This window comes from Chiloscyllium plagiosum, unplaced genomic scaffold (assembly GCF_037043375.1).
Source record: "Chiloscyllium plagiosum isolate Xiang-an unplaced genomic scaffold, Cpla_swu_hap1 HiC_scaffold_17, whole genome shotgun sequence".
NCBI classification, from domain to species: domain Eukaryota; kingdom Metazoa; phylum Chordata; class Chondrichthyes; order Orectolobiformes; family Hemiscylliidae; genus Chiloscyllium; species Chiloscyllium plagiosum.
This window is the reverse complement of record NW_028270155.1, coordinates 33,798,022-33,821,810: the sequence shown is the minus strand read 5'-3', so window position 1 is coordinate 33,821,810 and position 23,789 is coordinate 33,798,022. Positions and strand designations below refer to the sequence as shown.

The following is a 23,789-nucleotide window of genomic DNA, read 5'->3' as shown; positions in this document are numbered from 1 at the left end:
TCATTTGATTTTTGACCTTGTACACCCCAGTCCAACTCCGGCATCACTACGTCAATACAGGATATGTAATGTCTATCCTTTTAACTCCTCCCTTCTCACCATCCATACTCACAAACACTCCATTCAGTTGAAGCTACTTGGTGATAATTATCAAGCATTAGGGCTAGCTTATGCATAGCAGCAAACAAGATGCAATTTTTGTTGTCTATTCCATCAGCAAATAGGGTCTATTTGCCCATTTGATAACAGGAAAACTGATAGCAAAAACGCACAAGTGTCAAATCTCTTACAGTACACAGTGGATTAATTTCTGCTCAGTGTGGTGTTGCCAGAAAGAAGCCCAAGTGGTACATTCTGGCTTCAATTGACTGATTACAGCTCCGCTGATGCTGTTACCTATTCAATTGCATCTATCTGCTCCAGCTGTAAATTCCTGCATTCTTTTACATGATTTCTTATTAAATATTTATTCAATTCCCTGTAAATGTAATAAAATGCTGCCTCAAGTCATGGAGAAAAATGTTCATTGATAGTCTAAGGGGAGACTTCTTAGAATTTATAGTTTTTGAAATCCCAAATACAAGATTTACTATTCAGAAAATCACTCTTTATGCGGTCAGTAAAGTGACAGAAAAGATTGTTGACAATGCTGTCATGTGGTACCTGCTCAGTGATAACCTGTGTCATTAAACATAACCATAAGGCTATTCTGTCCCGACCTCACTACAGCTTTGGAACAAATATGGACAAAAGACCTAAAAAACCAGATGAGAGTGACTAACCTCTTGGGGAACGATGGCCCTGTGGCACTATTGCGAGACAATTAATCCCACCATAGTACATGGTGGAATTTGAATTCTGTAAAAATCTGGAATTAAAAGTCATAGTTGATTATTAGAAAACCCCATCTAGTTCACTCATGCCCTTTAGGGAAAGAAATCGGTCATCCATACCTGATCTGACTTCTCTGTGACTTCAGACCCACAGCAATGTGTCAATGCTCCTGGTGGGGGGGAGCATGCAGTGCTGACCTAGCCAGCAATATATATATACCACGAACAAATGAGCAAAAAACTTGATATCAAGGCATTACTTAAAATACAGCATCAAGGAACCCTAACAAAAGATCTCCTTGATTCCAATAAAAATGGCACTGCATTTCACATCATCAAAAAAAGCAGTAGGTACTTAAGCCCGTTAAACCTATGCTACCATTCAATAAGATTATGGATTGTGGCCTGTCACCCACAATCCTCAACTACACCGTTCCCCCCCCCCACCCCCTCTGCCTCCCCACACACACACACCCCACATCCACTTGTCAATTAAAAATCTATTCACTTTGACTTAACCTTCGCTGCTCACTGGGGATAAGAATTCCACGGACAAAAAAAACTTGGAAGGGGGCGAAATGATTTTCATCTGCCGTAAATGGGAGATCCTTTTTTTTTTAAAGCTGCTCTCCCCATTCTAGATTCTCCAAGAAATATTCTCTCTACATCATCTCTGTCAAGTGTCCTTGAAATATCAACAAGTGCAATTCATTCTTCAAAATTCCAATGTTCATCGCCCATTTCCTCAGAGGTCACCTTTATACCAAGAGTCAGCTGAGTGAACCTTTTCTGAACTGCTTTCAATGCTAGTACATCCCAAGGAGACCGAACTGCAGGTCGGAATCCTCCCACTTCCTCCAGACCAAAGGAGTAGCCATGGGCACACATATGGGCCCCAACTATGCCTGTCTCTTTGTTGGCTACGTAGAGCAGTTGATCTTCCGTAATTACACTGGCACCACTCCCCACCTCTTCCTCCGCTACATTGATGACTGCATTGGCACCACCTCGTGCTCCCGCGAGGAGGTTGAGCAATTCATCAACTTCACCAACACATTCCACCCTGACCTTAAATTTACCTGGACCATCTCTGACACCTCCCTCCCTTTCCTGGACCTCTCCATCTCCATCAGTGACGACTGACTTGACACTGACATTTTTTACAAGCCCACCGACTCCCACAGCTACCTGGATTACACCTCTTCCCACCCAACCTCTTGCAAAAATGCCATCCCGTATTCCCAATTCCTCCGCCTCCGCCGTATCTGCTTCCAGGAGGAGCAGTTCCATCATAGAACACACCAGATGGCCTCCTTCTTTAGAGACCGCAATTTCCCTTCCCACGTGGTTAAAGATGCTCTCCAACGCATCTCGTCCACATCCCGCACCTCCGCCCTCAGACCCAACCCCTCCAACCGCAACAAGGACAGAACGCCCTTGGTGCTCACCTTCCACCCTACCAACCTTCGCATAAACCAAATCATCCACCGACATTTTCGCCACCTCCAAACAGACCCCACCACCAGGGATATATTTCCCTCCCCACCCCTCTCCGCCTTCCGCAAAGACCGTTCCCTCCGTGACTACTCGGTCAGGTCCACGCCCCCCCTACGACCCACCCTCCCATCCTGGCACTTTCTCCTGTCACCGCAGGAACTGTAAAACCTGTGCCCACACCTCCTCCCTCACTTCCATCCAAGGCCCTAAAGGAGCCTTCCGCATCCATCAAAGTTTTACCTGCACATCCACTAATATCATTTATTGTATCCGTTGCTCCCGATGCGGTCTCCTCTACACTGGGGAGACTGGGCGCCTCCTAGCAGAGCGCTTTAGGGAACATCTCCGAGACACCCGCACCAATCAACCACATCGCCCCGTGGCTCAACATTTCAACTCCCCCTCCCACTCTGCCGAGGATATGGAGGTGCTGGGCCTCCTCCACTGCCGCTCCCTCACCACCAGACGCATGGAAGAAGAACGCCTCATCTTCCGCCTCGGAACACTTCAACCCCAGGGCATCAATGTGGATTTCAATAGCTTCCTCATTTCCCCTTCCCCCACCTCATCCTAGTTTCTAACCTCCAGCAAAACTGTCCCCTTGACTTGTCCGGACTTGTCCGACCTGCCCAGCTCCTTTTCCACCTATCCACTCCACCCTCTCCTCCCTGACCTATCACCTTCATCTCCTCCCCCACTGACCTATTGTACTCTATGCTACTCTATCCCCACCCCCACCCTCCTCTAGCTCATCTCTCCACACTTCAGGCTCTCTGCCTTTATTCCTGATGAAGGGCTTTTGCCCGAAACGTCGATTTCGAAGCTCCTCGGATGCTGTCTGAATTGCTGTGCTCTTCCAGCACCACTGATCCAGTACTACAGATACAGTCTCACCAATGCCTTATACGCTTGCTGCATTCCAGCTCTCTTGCAATAAAAGCCAATATTTAATTTGCCTTAATTACTGCATGCTAACCTTCACACTCATAACACCCAGATCCCTCTATACAGCTGCATTTTGCACCCTTATTTAAATATTTTGCCTTCGATTCTTTGTCAAAGTGAATAACCTTAAATTTCCCACATTGTACTCCATCTACCATTTTTACCACACTCTCAACTTGTACACCTTTGTAGGTACTAAATCGTCCTTAACTTACCCAGCTTGTTTCAACAGCAAATTTGGCTACAATTGGGTCCCTTCATCTAAATCACTAACTTAGATGGTAAATAGTTGAGGCCTCAGCAAATCACCAGCAGTACTTCATTAATTGTTTGCTAACCTGAAAATAAACATTTATCCTGACTGTTTTGTCATAAGTCAATCTGTGCTAGCATATCACTTGCAATAACATGAGCTCTTGTTTTCTGCAGTAACTTTTTATGTAGCACTTTATCTCACCAATTTGAACTCCAGATGCACATCTACTGTTTCCCCTTTATCGGCCTTGATTGCTACATACTGAAAGAACTCTAATTTGTTAAAAACATTTTCACAAAACCATTTCAAATCCACCTTATAGTAAACTTCCCATTATTCAGTACCCAAACAACCAGAATTCTCATTCAACTAGCAAAAGCTTCAAAGAAAACTTACCACTTTAATGATGTTTCTCCAAAAAAGATCTATTCCAAGGTACATATGTTCACCTGCCACATGGCAGTTCTTCCAGTCACCACTAGCAGCACTGTCCATCATTCTCCTTCACGCAGATGCTAATTTATAGTATAGCAGATAGTTGAATTGAGATTATGTAATATCTGTAATCTTTTGCCAATCCACTGTCACCTAAGACTCCTATGCAAAGACGAAAGCAAAAATGTGCTGTTTTGACTCTGAAAGTCAGGGAATGGGTGGAAATCACAGTACCCTTATTGAGGAACTCTATATTGATTCATTAACAGTCTATGACATTAAAGGGCAAACTAGAAAGGTTGAAGGGTTCTTTATGAAATCAGAGAATGATAAAAGTGCATTCTGGTGTCATACAATGCATATCCCCAAGTGTGAATTACGCATTATAAAAATGGTTTATGTTAAAGAGGTCAGAATGTGAAGCTATCTCTGGATCAATGCTAGTGGAAAAGGCAAAGTAATTTCATGAGAAAATGAAAATCATGGAGTGGTGTACCTTTTGTCAAGGATGGCTCACACATTAAGAGATGGCATAGAATCTGATCAGAAAATTGCAAATATAAAATCAGCTGAACATGTCAATTTTTTTTTTTTAAAACACAACTGTAATCGAACATGACCTGACAAGCAAATATGTAATGCTCCTGAGAGAGGGTTAGAGTGTGGCAATGCCTTCCAATTACAACCTTAGCTGGTGCTTAAGAAAAGGCTGCTTATGGTTTTAGGCAAAATAAAGACTGTATAACATGTTTGTGTATACAAATGCCTTGGGAACAAAGTGAAACTGACTTACCAGAAACATACAAAACCAAGATATTTCAAAGGCATAATTTATCTGTTGATCACAAAGTCTAAAGTAATACTTCAACAGATGCAGAAATTTTTACTTGGTTGTTTCATGTTTTTGAGCCAAATATGAAAGAACATTTTTGAAAAAATGCCTGAAGATAATGAAGTTGTGCTCCTATTGGATAATTGCCACACATCCTACTGCAGAAAAGCTCAATCTTTGGGTGCCTTCTCACTCCCACTGTGACAACTTGATTCAACCAATGGATAGGGGCACGATACAAAATTTGAAAATGTTTTACTGACATTAGAAAGCTGACAAACCATGAACAAAAACTTAATTCCCCATAAATGCCATTTTCAATGTGTCATCTGCATGGAACCAAACATTTTCTAAAGATCCTACTATTGTCTCTTTAAAAAGTGGATATTATTTCTTCCAATAAAATGTAAGGAAAACCAGCTTATAAAAGTTTCCCACTTTCCATTTCTGTCCTGGCTTGAATAGTTGAATTCCACTTATGGCTTTCTAATCCACTGAAGCCCTTCCAGCCTGAACATGGAGAAAACCTCCATTGTTCCTTCTGTTCTGTGCGGCCAGGGTTGGAGGATTTCAGGTATTGAGAAAAGCTGAAAAGGCTAGGGGTGTTTTCCCTGAAGCGTCAGAGACTAAGGGATGACCTTATAGACTTTTACAAAATCTTGAGGGGCATGGATAGAACAAATAGACAAAGTCTTTTCCCTGGGGGGGGGGGGGGGGGGGGGGGGGAGAGGGGGAGTCCAGTACTAAAGGGCATAGGTTTAGGGTGAGAGGGGAAAGATATAAAAAGGGACCCAAGGGGCAACTTTTTCACAAAAAAGGTGGTGCATGTGTGGAATGGGCTGCCAGAGGAAGTGGAGGCAGCTAGTACAATTGCAACATTCAAAACGCATCAGAATGGGCTGGGTGCTGGCAGGTGGGACTAGATTGGGTTGGGACACCTGGTCAGCATGGACGAGTTGGACCGAAGATGCTATACATCTCTATGACTCTATATAAGAAATGCTCAAAGACAAGCAGGAAGTTCACCATTTTACAGTCAGCCACTTCTTTTAAGACCCTGGAATACAGGCCATCAGACCCAGGAGACTTATCAATTTTCAGTGCCACCAGTTAAGATTTATTCCTCGAGAGGTTGTTATTCAAAGCCCCACTCCTCTACTCTAATGCAGCAATGTTCACCTCCATTATTTTGCTTTTCATATACTTGTAGAAGCGTTTAACTGTCCACATTGATGTTTCTTGTTAGTTTTCTCTCAAGCTACAATTTCGCCTCAAATTTCAAACATCCTATACTGATTTCTACAATGTTCCCCATGTAATCTTGTCTACTACCAATCTACACTGCATTGTACATTTTTGAAAAAAAAAAGATATTCAACTTCTTCACTTCCCTTTTACTTAATTGTTTGTGTCAGCTTAACTTCCTTAACTACAGATACTGTATCCTTTTAGTCTCTTTGTTGACTATTATGAATTACTTCCTGGATTCTGTGCCATTGCTTCCCTAGGGGATCAAAATGAATTACAGACAAACTGGATTACTGAGCTTGTGTACACTGCTGAAAAATGAAACAGGATTCCATAGCTTTAATTTATTTTGAAAAGGGCAAATGCATCTTTCCATACAAGCACACATCTCAAAACAGTATCATATACAGTATATTTACAAGTCGTCAGTTTAGGTTCATTAATAGCAGATCCAAAGCAATACAATTTTAAAAATGTCTAAATTACAAAATACATAAATCTGTTTATGTACTCAAGAATATACATTAGAGAAGATCTTGAATGACACTATTTCCAGAATTAATGCAAAAGTAAAAAAATTAAAATGACAATTAAAAACAAAAGGCATTGCTGAATACTTTTGGACTTGGTGCATTCTGGTTTCAATTATTGATGTTACAATCATAGAAAAACATACAGTGGAGATGCTAAGTGAAATACTGGTGAGAAGTGGTACCAATTTCCCAGCAACATCACTGCTTCAGAGGCAATGAATAATGCTCATTAATACCTAGCCTGTTTTACAACAGATTTTGGAATGTGGATTAGTTGCATTTGTAAATGTTCTAATATAAAAACTGAACATTCATTAAATCTTTCAGAATTAGTCAAACATATGCAGTATTAAGTCAATTCCAGAATATATCTGATGCCCAAATGTTGACAGCGCCAGCAGTTAAATTTACAACTAAAAAAAGTACAACAGTTCCAGGCAATAAGGTTATCCCTAACCTTCAATGTTATAAGCTAGTTTACTGGCTCAATGCCTATACTCTTTACAGTGTGGTAATCTGAGGATGCTATAAAGCATTATTTCTAATGATTCACCTTTCTAGTATTAAATGTATGCAGCAAAAGCAGAATATCAATGAAGGGACTGTCTCCACTAATACATGAACAAAAGAAAATGTGCATTATAACTCATTATAAACTTGGAATTTCTGCCCCATTGGTCTTCTAAAAACTTCAGAATAAGTTTTGTTTAAATACATTTTATAGTACAAAGTTAATAGTTAAAAGTACTTAACATTAAGCAAACAAAACAGAATGAACCTTTTAAATATACAGATAAGACAAAAACTTAAAAGGTAGTTATTACTGGTATTTGAATTTACAGTTTACAATTACACTGTGTATTCTGACTACAAACAGGCTGCTTTGAAACTCATCCAGTGGAGATATTGGTATAGCAGAGTTAACCAATTTGTCTGCAATATCAAGTCAGCAGTAGTTTGAGAACAAGTACATAGAAATAAAATTCAGGACTAAATTTCATTTCAGGTGAACAGCAGATTCTAACAAGAGTATGAAGGCTTTGCACAAATGGTATAGAGTATTTTAGGATGTGTGTCTGTAGACTAGATTATATGATGCATTTTTGAACAATTACTTTAAAACATTTTATTCCAATAATTTGCTATTAGATTCACAAGAAATGTATACTAGATATATTCTGAATGTATTTATTTCCATAGTCTGCAAGTTTCTCAATGTGCAAATCCGAGCAACAGCTAGGATAGCTAAAGATTAGATACATTTCTGAAACAGCTCATTAGAAATTAATCTAAGAATAAACAAACAGCTATTCACAAGAAAATGTACAGCATTTTAAATTGGCCTGGACTAATGACAACAAATTGAAAAAACATGTTGAAACAAGTTTACATTGAGCAATTTTCTGAACAAATTATGAAATTTAAACAGACGACTTTGCAAAGTGAAATTATTGGCTTTCCTCATTTTAGAACCTGCTATAAGTATTAAATGAATCACTAAACTGCTTCGCAGCTCATTCACAATGACTATCCTGTTTCAACTTGTGGATGCATATTATTTCTTGCAGTGTTTGCACATCCATTTAAATGTCACACTGAAGAACAGTAATAATTGATCAAAGTTAGACATGCAGCAATTATGAAAATTAGCCGCTTAATATCTTAAATGAAACTTTAAAAGTGGTATTAAGTGGGGCTTAAAGAGTTTAGTTTTAAATACAATTCCTGATAATCTCACTCAAAGCAAATATGTCAGCCCAGACAATGTAGCTTTTTAGCAGAAGTTATTTGAATTTACTTAAGAGTCTGTAGCTGATACAAGATACCTGATGATCTCTGAACACGATTAGGATTTGGCTTAAAGTTGCTGCAGATAGCATTTACAAGAACATAGTACTCAATTTTGAGAACCTAACAAGCAAAAGACTGCAGTTACACTATCAACTTTTATATCCAAATAATTTTATGCATCATCTTTCCAATTCCTGGTTCATCTGGGTAAGCCACCTTTTTGGTTTGCAATGCATTATTACAGGTCACTACAGGGACTTCAAAGGCAGCTATTCCAAACCAGCATTATGGTTACAGTGCTGTGTCCATTCCAAAGGTCTCTTGAGATGCATAGACCATGTAGAGAAAACCATCATCATCCTTCTCACGTTCATAAACCTCAGATATGGGTGTAGAAACACTAACCATGCTGTGCCCATTCACTAACAGGAAAAATGCTTGGTTTGAATTTAGCTGCAGGCGCCTCCTATAAAGCACATGTCAGAAAGTAAGTGTCAGATTCTTAAAAATTAATTCTTTGTAATTTCTGCTGCTTGAAATATATAAGAATGCAATATCAGCAAAATTATAATTTACCTAAACTTATTAGCACCATAAATTACTTCAATCATCAAGACTGTCTCCTTGCTGAAAATTCAAGTTATACAGCAAGGGAGAAGGCCCTGTTTAGTATTGTACTAAGCCATTCAAGTCAGAAGGTTTGCATGAAACAAGTAGATTTCAATAATTTGGACTGCTACAATTGAGGTCAGCTTCCAAGCTATGGCAGGGAATTTAAAAATCAACCCCATTTCCCCTCCTACTAGAAAGCACTCAAGACAGGTGAGGACAGGATCTTTTGGAGAGAGGAGAAACAGTTTCAAGTCCAATATGACTGCTCTTCACGAATGACATAACGGACTCTAAACACTAACTGTTTCCACGGTACTGCCAGACCTCTTGAGTTTCTCAACCATTTTGTTTTTATTTCAGATCTCCAGCATCCACAGCTTGTATTTCAGGGTAGAATTCTGCCCTGCTGTAAAAGCAGCCATGCTAATTATCCTGCCAACACAGCATTTAAGTTAATTCCCACAGTGATAATTAGCAGACACAAAAGGCAAAATAAATAGTTAATGTTCAGACTCCTTTTCTGTATTGCTACTGTTGTTAGTAAGGGAAGTAGAAAAGACAATTTGTTACTCCACATATTGCATGCAGTGATATATCAATCATTCCATTTACAATATTCTACAATTGGCAATTAATGGATAAGTAAACAAAATGAAGTTTGGATTTTATATTTCTACTTTCCAAGGCCAATCTTTTATTGCACATAATTTTCAACTAATTTGTTTATTTTCTTTTAAGAAGTATTTTGTGCTCTTGCATGTATTGTTGAATATTTTGATACTTTGAGCTAAAGTAGATGTTGTTAAATATGCCTGTTCTAACAGAAGTTGGGTGCGATATTTAGGTACAATAACTGGGCAAGTTGTACAGTCTAAATTTTCCCACTGTGTTCCCATTTCAGAATAAAATGTCAGAAATTAAGTTATTGAATTCTAACAGGTTGGAAGCCACTTTCTAAGTGGACAAATGTAACCAACTCTTATAGCAGGTCTGGATGAGTGAGGCGACAATTATGATTTCTAAGATACCAAACTGACCATCTGGAGTTTTCTGCACTCTTTCAATTCTGGCATCAAAAATACCCAGTTTAAAACTGCACTACATTGCCAAGATCACAGATTTTGGGACTTTGTGCCCAAATACCTTCCTTCTATCCTCTGAGAAAGCTATCCTAATACAGGTAGAAGATAGTTTATCCAAAGACCCAAAAACCGAAAAGCTCCAAAATCCAAAGGATTTTTTGTGAAGTTTTTTTCTCATGAACAAGGTTGTTTGGCGAGCAAACAGTTAACCCAAGTCGACACCCACTCGATACATGCCACTCAGATGCGACATGGGGGCATGGCCAAGCAGGTTCTTAATTGGGTCTGCTTTCACCATTAAACTATCACTATTCTGAAAACCGAAAAATGCTGCATTCCGCAAAACAGCTGGTCCTGAGCTTTTCAGATAAAGGATCTTCTACCTGTATTCTATTATGTGGTTCAAATTTTGTTAAATATTGCTTAAGTGCAGCACACAGGGTCATTTTACTATTTTAAAGAGTGATAATGAACAGGGTGGTTCCAAGCAGACAAGCAGTTGGGAACTTAAGAACAATTTGGTCAGCAGCAACGAAAATTTTAGTCTGTCCTTTTCACATTGTTGGGTTTTCCTCAAGTCTTAACTTCTGATAATTGTACTCAATCTTTCTAGAATTAAATGAACTTTTGTATGAACATATTAAACAAAGATCCTCATTAACAATATTCATTTTTCAACAACATATTTTTTAGTGACTGGAGAAGAATAATACATTTCAGTATAAAAACAGGTCATTGATTCAACAGTGTTTTTGATCAATCTATTTAAATATCTGCTGGATTGCAACACTTCTGATCAACAAGGCAACAACTGATTTCTGGAATCGGACTTAAGATTCACAGCTTACCTTATGATTTTGATCAGTTCACTCATGTTTACGTGGTCAGGAACAAGAAATTTGGTCTTGTCTAACACAGGCAATTGCTTTTCTCCCTTGTACCTTTCAATTATGACCTGCAAAATGGAAAGCAAAACACAATACAATCCAATAGCTTTCTGTCTTGTCTTAATTATAAGATGTTTCGCTCAAAGCTAGAATATCATGAATGCAAGCCCCAGTTCAGACGTTAACTGCAAAATAAGCTGGGAGTATTCAATAATCCTGGTAGTACCTGCAGGTCAATGAATTTTCATCATAATAAAAATGGCACACATTTTAACCACGTGAAAGGTTAAGGGGTGGAAGACAGCAGAAATTAAATGACAAAAGCATTCATGATGCAAGGTCAAATGGTATGCTACAAGGTCAAAAATGAACAGAGGTTGCTTCGAGATGAAGTACAATCAGAATCAGCAATGAAAGCAATGAGAATGAGAAGAAAGTAAAATGAGAAAGGGAAAAGAAATGGAAGCAGAAATTGTGATCTAAAATCATTGAGCTGAATACTAAATTCGGAAGTTAAACCCAGCTGCACTTCGAGCTTACATTTACAACTCAAAGTAATCTAGGCTAACAAAGTGCAACATTATATTTGCCTATATGCCAGCATGGGATCAGAAATGATCCCCAATTTGCCTGCTCAGACATGCTATTTGAAAGACGGGAGGTTTCCTGTCAAATTAATCTCAACCAAAACAGAAATAAATCGTGCATCCACTGCATGATCCACAACTTCTCTAGGTAACTTCTCTCGGTAACATCAGCAACGATTAGTTTCCTTTTTGCTGTAAGATTTGGCTACACAGCCATATGCAATGCATTGCACATGAAATAAGCATGCTGTATACAACCAGTGTTTCCTTTAATGTCTATGTACAGTGAAACAGCTATGATACAGAGCTTGCATTATTCAAATGTGACGTCAATGGCAAAGAAAAATTAGTAACATTGGTGCCTATACTTCTTACAGCCAAGATGGTTGCTTACAAGTAATGACGATGAAGTAAATAAACCGAGGGTTATACTTACTAATGACAATGTCCTGGAGATTTGTTGCATTTTATAGAATGTGGCTTAAAAATACCTAATGCAATCCAACTGAACCGAACGATAGTGATTAGGTCTGCTGCATGCCAACTTTACTAAAGTTTGCATCCCATGAACTTGAACGGTCTACTGGGGAACATGATACCTAAAATGACAGCATTTCATTCAACAAATTGACATCCACTGAAGTGGTGGGGTAAATAGAAGGCCAAAACAAAGGCAGTTGGAGTATTGTTTTTTGTATTTGCCAGGGACCTGGGTTAAATTCTAGCCTCAGGTAACCGCCCTTGTGAAGTTGGCACATTCTCCTCGTGTCTGCGTGGGTTTTCTCCGGGTACTCCGGTTTCCTCCCACAGTCCAAGGCTAGCTGGACTGGCAACGTTAAATTGTCCATTGTGTCCAAGGATGTGTAGGTTAGGTGAATTAGCCATGGGAAATGCAGGGATGGGGGTGGGGAGAGCCTGGATAGGATGCTCTTTGGAGACTGTGGGCTTATTGAGCTGAATGGCCTGTTCCAAACTGTAGGGAGTCCATGGATTCTGCAGAGATACAGTAAGCAATTAAAGGCATGGAAGCGGAGGGGCACTAACATGGCAACTTTGAAGCGGTCATCATGAATATAGGTAGAATTCAGATGGGGTCATTTTTATGGTGGACAGTAAAATCACAAAAGGACAAAGGACAAAATTGAAATGAAGCTGTAAACTTCCTGAGATGGGAAACTGATCAGTTCTGAAACTTAGGAAGGATATGAAAGGGTGAAAAAAATGGATCGAGTGCACATGGATAAGAATTTTAAAAACAGACAAATGTGGTGGAAGATGTTAGCTTCTCAAGGGATCCGAATGCACAAATAGAATGAAGCCACAAATTTGCAATTTATTGATAACAGCCATATGACTATCTCAGGGTTCGGGTTCGTGCAGGTGATGAAAGAAATAGACTAGAAGCCTTCAAGGGACAAGGTGTTATCAGCCATGAGTCGTATTTCACTCAATGCATTGTCAATACAACACAAACAATCAAAGGGCATGATCAGTTTATACATCAATGATTTGTCCTACAGGGGTCAAAATATACCAAGCTAGCACCAGTACCTTTGTTTTAACAGTGCTTGTTCAAGTATGGGTTTCAGTGTATCTATAAAGAAAGATCAACAAGAATCTTGGTAAGAAAAATTAAACCTGCCATGTAAATGAAGATCATCAAGGGACTTGTAGCATATCCTATCTTTGCTTGTGACCTTACTTTCATATGGGCTGTAAACTGAATGAGCCAAATATACAGGGATTGGCTTTACCTCATCCGCAGTTGGTGCACTGTTTCATTCTGGAACCCCGTCAACAGGATGTGATATTATTTTAGTTCATTTCTGTTAGACTTAGTTTATTGCCATTCCAAGGTCATTTTTGAGTCACAGCTTTCATTATTCTGGGATCTGCTCTGATGGCAGCCTGCACAAGATTATGTAGTTGCTGCAGGACAGGATTGCCTAACATGTCATTAAAGCCCTACACGTTGTTGTCTGTTTTTCCTCTGTCTAATGCAGCTACTAATACTTTAAGTGCTGCAGAATGGTATTGACTCACTAGTACAAACTGGACTGTGAACAATGATTGGAGGCTCGTCAGAAGGTCCGACTATCATGGAATAATTCAATCCATACTTGTATAAATGTTATTAAATCTAAGTTATAAGATTATGTTCCCACAGCGATTTATACTCAGAGCATTTTTAATGTAATGAAATATCCTAATTCTTCACATGCATCTTAAAACGTAGGATGACGCCAGATATAACAAACCTTAGACCAAAAAACCAAACGGTCGGCGAACAAGGGAGGTTTCAATATCTCCTGCACAACACTTTTTAAAAGAGGCAGAGAGATGAAGGAAGGGAAATTCCAGAGTTTGGATGAGTGATTGAGACACAGGTTCATCAACTGCAGCAATTATAATTGGGAACTGCACAACAGACCAGAATTAGAGAAGCAGACAAAAATAAGAATTTCAAAATTAAGAAATTGCTCAACTAGGAGCCAACACAGATTACTAAGCATGGGTGAGAACAAATCTTCAGCCAAGGATGACAGAATTTTGCACACCCTCAAGTTTATAAGACCACCATTGAAATTGTCAAGTCTGGATGTAACAAAGGCATGATTGAGGGTTTCAGCAAAAGATGAGTAAAGCAGGTGAAATATAATTAAAGAACATTAGAGAGGTGGAATGAGAAGTTGCACAAATGGGAGGTCAAAAAGCTCAACTGATAATCAAACATATCAAGGTTCTGAACAGACTGGCTTAATCTCACTGCTGATAGGACAAGGGACGGAATTGGTAACTATGGAACAGAGCTCGTAACGAGTACTGAAAACTATGGCCTCAGACTACTTCAGAAATATCCTCTAGTTAAATATGAAGTTGTATAAGCAGCCTGACAATTGTAGAGTGGAGGAACCGAAAGATGGTGGCAAGCTAAAGCTAGGTATCAGAGTGAAAACTAACTACAGTTAATCCTCCACATTCCTGAGTTCTGTTCCTGAGAACGCCTACCAATGATAAAATTCACGAGTGCTGAGTTCATTAAAAATAGGTCAAAATGGTTAGAAATATCACGGATACACTATCTTTGCCTGGGAATGTTGATTGTCATGTATTTTTTTGGTGAAGATAGGCAAATTTGCAATTCATAATTTCACAAAGTGGATTTACTTTATAGTCAAGAGTTAAATGTAGTTTTGTGTTGACAACTGTTGCGAAAATCAGGAGATCACACAAGAGGAGGAGGAGGAAAGAAAGGCAGTGGGGAGAACAGGAAAGCATAGTCTTCTTTTCTTCCCTTCAGCCAACACAACATTCCATTCTACCCTCCAACTTGAGCCCCATTCATGATTGTCCACACTTGACACATTCAATTGAGATGCTACCCAGTATGCATAGCAAAGAAAACTTCTGATGTATCAATGGCGTTGTGAAAGCTTTAAACTCTAAAAATAGAAATGTTTCTTTTTCACTGTGCATGCAAAATAAAGAGATCTCCAGCACAATAAACCTGTTTCTTTCCCATCCCTGCCAACTTTTAATTATCTGCAGGACTGATGCTTTTTGTTGTAAATTCTGTTGTAGAAGTTATGCTTTGGAGATTCCTCACTGCTTTGAAGTTCAGAGTGGCAGTAGATTTAATTGCCAGTTATTCAAAACTGCAAATGTGTCTAATTTTAGGATGTCCATTTTTATAGACAGTGGCACCTACACAAAGAATTTGCTAGATTAAACCGACTTATGCCATGCTCTGTATCATGGAGTTAGTAAATATGCTGTATAAAAAAACTTGCTCAATTGCCATTTCACCACACACTACTTTAGAACTTAAAAGGGTATTTTAGTTTTAAATTACTCCAAGAATACTCACAGGGATTTTGTTGGGGTGTTGTTCGCGAATAAGACGCACATCTTCCACTCTCTGTTCTGTAAAATAGCAGTGATTACTTTAGAAAATGAAATGCAGAAGCCTCAAAAGCAAAATATTGTGGATGCTGGAATTCTGAAATAAAAGCAGAAATTGCTGGAAGCACTCAGCAATATCGGGGAGCAGATGATCAGAATTAAAGTTTTGAGCCCCTGAAAAGGAGTTATAATTAGCTCTACATTTCTATCCAGGAGTGTTGCCAGACCCAAGGTTCTCTGGCATTTTCTGAAACCTTGATCGAGTATTGCATTGGATTTTCTTTATAAAAAAATCTCTTTACTCTCCATGGAATTTCTACTGCCAAGAATAGCCCAGCAATTCCTCTTTACTCAATCATAGATTTCTCATGTTTTGGTATAAAATTAGACAGTAGCCAGAAAACTGTTGTAATCCAACTCCCTTTAGGCATGCAATAAAACAATGCTCTAAATCATAAAATATACTACATAATATAGGTGATAATAGATCCCATTTTAGATGAGAAAGTGAGGGCTGCAGATGCTGGAGATCAGAGCCATTTTAGATCCCAATACATGCAAACTTCAAGGCCTTATTTCACAAATGGTAGACTCAAGCAAAAAAAAAGTGCCACGTACACCAAGAAAATCTTTCCCAACAATTACAACTTTTCTTGAAGTGTACAGGGACACAACTGACTGAATGGCCTTATTCTGTTCTGTGAATCTGTACGTCAAACTTTCAAACTCAAAACTTGAAAATTTCAACTCAAGACTTGAAAAGATCCAATTGATAAAAAAAACTATTTTTTACTAATGTATTTTTTACAAAGCCAAAGCAAAGCAATATTTCTACAAGTGTAAATAACTGATTCACTCTGTAAACAAACAAAAATCACTATTCTTGCACATGAATCAAGTTCACTGCCATAACAGTAGACTAAAGACAAAGTATAAACAAAGCCTAGACTTACGAATTATTTAATGAGTGAGAAAATAACTAAGAATTATTGAGGGAGTGGTTCTGACCCCTCAAAATCAGACACATGGCAGGTCACTCGTCAACTACAATGGGAGACTTACTTTAGACAAAACAGGTGCAGTTATAACACAAAAAACCCTCAAACCATCCAGAACAATGCAGTCCACTTCATCAGCAAACCCACCAGTTTAAATGTCTGCATCACCAGTCTTTAAATGCCGAGTATCCCTCCAAGTCTCACCATCCCAATTTAAAGATAGGTTGAAGATCTTAGGCATAGGTAGAAATAGACATTTATCTTCAACTACCTCACTAATGACGTTCCTTCCACCCATCATAAAAAGGTCAGAAGTGTCGAAATTTATTAACGATTGCACAATATTCTGTGCTATTTGAAATATCTCAGATAAAGCAGTCCATGCAGTATGCAGACAAGTAACATTTGTACCGTTCAAGTGCCGCTCAATGATGATCTCTAACAAAATATTATTTACCCTCAATATTCAAATGATAGCAACAAAGCTGAATACTCACCTTCAACCTCCAAAGGGTCACCACTAATCACAAATTGAACTGCATCAGCCATATAAATATTGCAGCTACAATCGCAAGTCAAACATAAAGAATTTACTAAGACACTAAGAACTAAGACCAGCTTCCTAAGCCTGCCCATAATTTACAAAACACAAATCAGGAGTGCAATTAAATGCTTTTCACATGCCTGGATGAGGTCAGGTACAACACCACTCGAGATGCTTGACTCCACACAAAGCAAAGCAACGTATTTGATTATCACCTTGCCCACTATTCTAAAAATGTATTCCCCTCAACCATGAAGTGCACGACCGCAGTATCTACCAGCTATTTGCAGCAATTCACTGTGGTTTCTTTGAAAGAACCTTCCCAACACTGTACCTTTCCTAAGTTACATTCATCCCACAAGCCACAGAAAACAGCCATGTGACTAGAAATGTTTCAGATGGCTCTTTTCTGCAGCAACCCAAAGCTAATCTATTGTACAGCACATTCCCTACAGTGATGTAATATTTTCTTCAACCACTTATGCAGAAACCCTTAAAACAAACAAAAGAACTGGATTCACCCACTCCCGCTGGTTGAACATTACAAGCTCCTACAAAATCTCACACCAAGCAATTCCTAACACTTCCCTTCACTGATGAAGTCATGTGACATTACAATTTGAGGGCAAGTAATCTTTCCCAATTCACTATGATAAAAGATAATCAATTTTAAAAATCTCAAATTTCTTCAGCCTTCCCTGACGCAATGGAAATAGAAAGAGACATTAAAAGATACTAACTACATACTCACTACACAACCCAATATCTGGCAGTCAAATAAATTGAGACCGCATGTTATTGCTTTAATATCTTTTAATATGAAACACAATACCTTTGATTAACGACCTACCCATGTTCTTGGATAAATTCTGTATGTTTACTTCTGAATCCTTTTTTTTAGAAAAAAAACTGCTATCAGCCCTCAAACTTTACTGACTTCTGGAGAAGTATTTATTTGTATCCACAAGCCTCGGTTTATAGGATCCCACTGTATTCTTCACTGCAAGTATTCCCATTTCATGTTTTCCCTCCCAAAATTCATTACCTCACACATATCCAAATCCACATTAACTTGATCTACCATTATTCACCAATCAAGTCTTCTTGAAATTTAGCCCAGTTTGACACTTGCCAACACCTCAATTTCAGGTGCATTTTGAGGCTGCCTTTGTGCTTAATTGGAATCATGTGATTATAAAGCAGAATAAAAAGAACTAACACTGCTCATGCAGAACATCCTATCTAATTCTTTCTAATCTGAGAAATAAGTATTTATCCCCAGTGCTCGAATCAAGTTTCCTATCAATATTTCCTCTTACAAAGTTGGGTTTTGCCAGGGTCACTCAGCTCCTGATCACATTACAGCCTTAATTCAAACATGGACAAAAGAGCTGAATTTCTGAGGTGAGGGTAGAGTGACAGCCCTTAACATCAAGGCCACATTGCACCAAGGAGCCCTGGCAAAACTGGAATCAATGGGCATCGGTGGCAAACATTCCACTGGTTAGTGCAATACCTGGCACAAAGGAAGATGGTTGTGGTGGGTCAGTCATCTCAGCTCCAGGACATCTCTGACGGAGCCCCTCCTCAGGGTAGTGTCCTCAGCCCAACAATCTTCAGCTGCTTCATCAACGACCTTCCCTCTGTCACAAGGGAATGTTCGTCAATGATTGCAGTGTTCAGCACGATTCGCAATTCCTCAGATACTGAAGCAGCCCATGCTCAAATGCAACAAGATCTGGACAATTTCCAGGATTGGACAAATAAATGGCAAGTAACATTTGTGCCACACAAATGCCAGATAATGCCCATCACCAATAAGAGACACTCTAATCACTGCCCCTTGACATTCAATGGTATTACCATCACTGAATTCCCCCACTGTCGACATCCTTGGCATTACCATTGACCAGAAACTCAACCGGACTCACCACGTAAACACAATGGCTACAAGAGCAGGTCAGAGACTAGGGATACTACTGTGAGTAACTCACCTCTTGACATCCAATGTTTATCCACCATCTACAAGGCACAGTCAGTAGTGTGATGGAATACTCCCCACTTGCCTGGATGGGTACAGCTCCAACACCACAAGCAGCTTGACCCAATCCAGGACAAAGCAACCTACTTGATTGGCACTACATCTACAAACATTCAATCGCTCCACCACTGGCACTCAACAGCACCGGTGTGTACTATCTACAAGATGCAAAACAGAATTCAAAGATACTTAGACAGCACCTTCCAAACCAACTGCCACGTCCTTCTAAAAGGACGAGTGCAGCAGGTACTCGGAAACACCATCACCTGCAAGTTCCCCTCCAAGCCACTCACCACCCAAATATACCGCCGCTCCTTCACAGTCGTTGGTTCAAATTCCTGGAATTCCCTTCCTACCAGCAATTGTGGCTCAACCCACAGCAAGTGGACTGCAGCGATTCAAGAAGGCAGCTCGCCACCACCTTCTCAAGGGCAAATAGGAATGGACTATCAATGCTGGCCAGCTAGCGACACCCGAGTACCACAAATGAATTTTAAAAATGTGAATTTGTTTTGAAAAAACTTTGATAAGTAACTTCTGGAAATCTAAACAGAACACATCAAGTGCACCCCATTGACTAAACCATTCAATCCCTTGTTCAAGTTTAGTTTTGACAGCTAATACTAGAAGGCTATCAAACCACAAGGTTGTTATAATGCTGCTCCAACTTTCTTGCACTTAGTATTTAAAGGTAACGAGCATAGTGAGTTGAAAACAAAATCCGCATCAGATTTGGCACTGCAGATGTGCTGACAGAATAAATGTACACGAACAGTTACAGTTTCTAAAAGGGACAGCACTAGTTAAATCATATAACTCTAGTTTCAGACTTAAAAGATTGGAAGAAAGTTGTGCGGCACGGTGGCTCACTGGTTAGCACTGCTGCCTCTCAGCACCAGGGTCCCAGGTCGATTCCAGCCTCGGGCGACCGCCTGTGTGGAGTTTGCACATTCTCCCAGTGTCTGCGCGGGTCTCCTCCAGGTGCTCCGGTTCCCTCCCACAATCCAAAGATGTGCTGGTCAGGTGAACTGGCCATGCTAAATTGCCCATAGTGCGAGGTGCATTAGTCAGAGGGAAATGGGTCTGGGTGGGTTATTCTTCGGAGGGTCGGTGTGGACTGGTTGGGTCGAAGGGCCTGGTTCCACACTGTAGGGAATCTAATCTAATCTAAACTATCATCTAGAACAATCTGAATCCAATGCTGACATTAGTCAGAATAATTCCAAAACTGCTGCACTGAAAAGCTTGTTTTGTTGGATGGGTAACATTTAAATTGAAACTCAACTAAGCATAGATGCTTAATGGAATCATCCGGTACAATAAAAGTTGCAACATCCTTAAAATTACACATGAAAATCACCAAAAATCCCAATTACCTTTCAAATTAATGCAAAACAATCTTCTAAATGCAGGGGTTATTAGCAGAATCATTAAATAGAAAGTAGTATTTAAAAATATACTTTTAATTCTTTCAGGCAATATATGCTTCACTACTCAACTCATCCAAAAACATTTATTTAACAAGCTACCTCAAAATTTTAAAACTCCAGGGGCAACAAACTCCCAGACGTTTTCTAATAAACCTTGTCATCAATCATATAAATCACCACTGAAGTTGATGGTTTAGTTTCCATGTAAAGAGCATTTCTCAGCAGGAAAAAAAGCCACTCATTACTGCACCAGCAGCCAAATAACCTCAAGTCTGAAAGCTGCTTTGGAGTATATACAGTTGGATGACACTAATTTGATACTTCCTGGCAATTCCTGGGCAGATCCAGCTCTGACCAACATGATTGACAAGGGATTCTGATGGAAGACAACTAATGTTCGTAAGGTATGGAATATCACATTACAAGAACACAACAGCCAGCAGATTTAAAAAACTGGTGATTTTATACTCAAATAATGCTAGGTAAAGGACATCCATAATATTTTGGATTTGAAAAATAATCCTGTTTTTCCCATTTCAAAATTTTCTTATTTCTTTCCTAAGATACCTACCACCTTAAATGGAAGGAACCCTAAATATCCTACCCCACTGCAGTAGCTAATTTTAACCTTGGGACTAACCATGAACTTGGGTAACTTTAGAAAGTTGTTCTTTCTGCTGAAAAACAATTATATAGACATCCATACAAAACAATTTCTACAGCACATTCTCTGATTCTACCCAAGGATGCATGCAATAGGATCAAAATGGCTACTCATGTTATAGTATGAGACAAGGGGTACAAAGAATTGATCACAATAAAGCAACAAAGGCCAACTCAGGCATTAATTTCTACCATTGAACTCAAACTCTGGTCTGATTTTTACTAAAACAATTTCACATATTCAGGGCAAGAATATTTTGATTTAATGAGAATCCCAGTGTGGAAACAGGCCCTTTGGCCCAACAAGTACACACTAACCTCCAATAACTCAAATGAAGTTATATGTCTAACATAAGATGATCACGTGATTTACTGACAATTTATGAAGAAAACAGGGCTACAATAAACCACCTTCAATAGAGTGTAGAGACTGGGTGATCCTATTGTGACTTCCCCATTGTGACATTGAGAAAGTTTAAAAAAAAGTGCAGTGTACATTGGCAGATTCATGATGCTACTATATTACTCTGTCTGACCTCAATTACAGATCCACCTAAGGAAATATACTTTTATTTTAAAAATGGCCAAATTATTCTAATTTTATAAGTAGCAATGGCAACCAGCTGACACTTAGCCTAATACATCAAGACTTAATAACTGGGAGCAAACTGGAATGGTGCCAATGCATCAGCTAATCAGGTCTCAATTTAATCTGAAATACTGTTAGGTAACCACTTCCCGTTTTTCCTACTACTGTACTTTGTTTCACTCCTATCTTTTGTTATTCGTTTATCATTCATCTTCAAGCTTTTGCTAGTTTTATAAATATCAATGCAGCTTGTTACACGATGTTATCTTAGCAGGTTGACGTCATTTTGCTGCTCAACTGCAATACACAAAGGGGAAATGGTTACTTCAAATAAACACAGCCTTATATCGCGGCAGTTCCAAAAACGAGAGATTCAGGGTACGGCTACCGCAGACATGAACTGGATTCATGAAATCGGGTGTTATATTTGGGAAAACGAGGGAGGGCGCGGCAATCAAGATCAAACAACAGAAGAAGGTTTTTCACCTACAAAATTAAAACCAAAAGTAATACCTCAGAAACACAATCGTCAGTCAGGCTCAGAGTTACTACCGCTGATCTATTTGCAGGTCTCCCAATGTCAGTAAACATTGTTGATTTCTCCCCCCACCTCGAGCAACCCCCTTTCTCCCCCCCCCCCCCCCCAGCCCGAGCTCACTAACGGTTTCCGGCGTTTGGTGCTGCAGACAAACCGCCCAACTCCGACCCACCCGCGACTCCGGCGACACAGGCCTCAACCCTCACTCCAGCTCGACTCTGACCAGGGCCAGGCAAACGGCCTTCTCTCCTGCTGGGAGACAGTGAGGGCGTCAGATCAGAGTGGAGAACTGTGTTACCGGGAAAGCACAGCAGGTCAGGCAGCATCCGAGAAGCAGGAGAACCGACAGTTCAGGCATAAGCTCTTCGTCAGTGCTCGGGCCAGAAACATCGACCTTCGGGCTCCTTGTCTCCAGCTGCCCGGACACTGCACCATCACCGCCCTGCGGGCAGAAGGCCCCAGCTCTACCCTCCTTTCGCCGCAGCACCTACCGAAAGTCCTCCTCTGTTTGAAGGACTTCTCTGACGGCATCATGAAGGGTTGGATGTAATGGAGGATGCCGGACTCGGTCGCTAGCACAGGCCCACTTCGCCAAGTGAGCTTTCCTTCTCCGACACCGAGCGGATCCTGCCTTCGACTGTCAGCTAACCGAAAACGTGTACCCAAACTTAACACCTCATTACCCCGCTCCCATTCGTTCAGCTTCCGATTGACAGCCTATGCAGCCAATCATCGGGATTCATTACATCTGATTGACAGTGCACCCCATCTTATGATTGGATAATGTTGCCGAATATAATACTATGCAAAGCATTCCACCCGGAGGTTGTTCTCGATTGGTCAGAACGACAAAGGCGGTGATGTAAGACTGCCAACAGTCTCTCTGATTGGCTATACGGGGTTTAACATCAGGTTTGATTGGGAATCCAGAAGTAAACAAGGTTGGCGGCTCGAGTGGGGCGGAGCTTGGGAGACCAGCACGAGCGACACCTTAGCCTGCCTGTCGCTATTTTGCAATTGTAACGCACAGTTATCAGCTGACTCACACTCATATAAAATATAAACTTTTAATTCGCCTCTTACCAGGCACTTTCGCTCTCTTACGTCCGAAATGTTTTTTTACTCGCATGCAAATGTGTATGTTAATTAAGGAAAGTAACAATGCCAGCAATCACAGCAGTCAGGCAGCATCCATGGACAGAGCAAGCTACCGTTTTGAGCCTAGACTCTTTATGGATGCTACCTGATCTGCTGTGGTTGCCAGCATTTCTTGTTTTTAGTAGATTCCAGCATCTTCAGTAATTTGCCCCTAGATGTTAATTAATTTGGTGTCTCATCTTAGTTCCATTTTGTTTGGCAATTTGGAAAGCAATGAGAGTACAGTAAAAATGTTGGCGAGTTTTGAGAAGATTTGCAGCTCAGGTTGAGGTTTTAGATGTAGGTTTGCTCGCTGAGCTGAGTAAAAATGTTAACAAATACGCTCAAGGAAATCACCAAGATAACCCAGCTGGATAGCAATAGTAAATTGTACGGAGGTGGCAAGAA

At 39.8% G+C, this 23,789-nt stretch overlaps 1 protein-coding gene across 2 annotated transcripts; it reads right to left on the bottom strand.

Annotated features, from left to right (window-relative positions):
- Positions 1-6,375: 6,375 nt before the first annotated feature.
- LOC122558728 (microtubule-associated protein 1 light chain 3 beta) lies at positions 6,376-22,893 on the bottom strand. Of its 2 annotated transcripts, XM_087995821.1 has the most exons (5): positions 22,736-22,867; positions 18,500-18,626; positions 15,407-15,462; positions 10,913-11,019; positions 6,376-8,836 (listed from the first exon to the last, which is right to left on the bottom strand). In XM_087995821.1, the coding sequence occupies exons 2-5, from the start codon at positions 18,534-18,536 to the stop codon at positions 8,662-8,664; spliced, it is 375 nt and encodes a 124-aa protein (XP_087851947.1). In that variant the 5' UTR covers positions 18,537-18,626; positions 22,736-22,867; the 3' UTR covers positions 6,376-8,661. The 2 variants fall into 2 exon arrangements, with proteins under 2 accessions (XP_087851947.1, XP_087851946.1); XM_087995820.1 differs by lacking the exon at positions 18,500-18,626 and having other exon boundaries at positions 22,736-22,893.
- Positions 22,894-23,789: the final 896 nt, after the last annotated feature.

What these genes read in the sequence shown, in the direction of transcription:
- LOC122558728 (XM_087995820.1), bottom strand. Translation starts at nt 22,778, where the DNA reads ATGATGCCGTCAGAGAAGTCCTTCAAACAGAGGAGGACTTTCG. An exon ending in AACACCCCAACAAAATCCCT is followed by an intron (nt 11,020 to 15,406) that starts GTGAGTATTCTT and finishes TCCATTTTGCAG; the next exon opens with GTCATAATTGAAAGGTACAA. An exon ending in GAACTGATCAAAATCATAAG is followed by an intron (nt 8,837 to 10,912) that starts GTAAGCTGTGAA and finishes TGTGCTTTATAG; the next exon opens with GAGGCGCCTGCAGCTAAATT.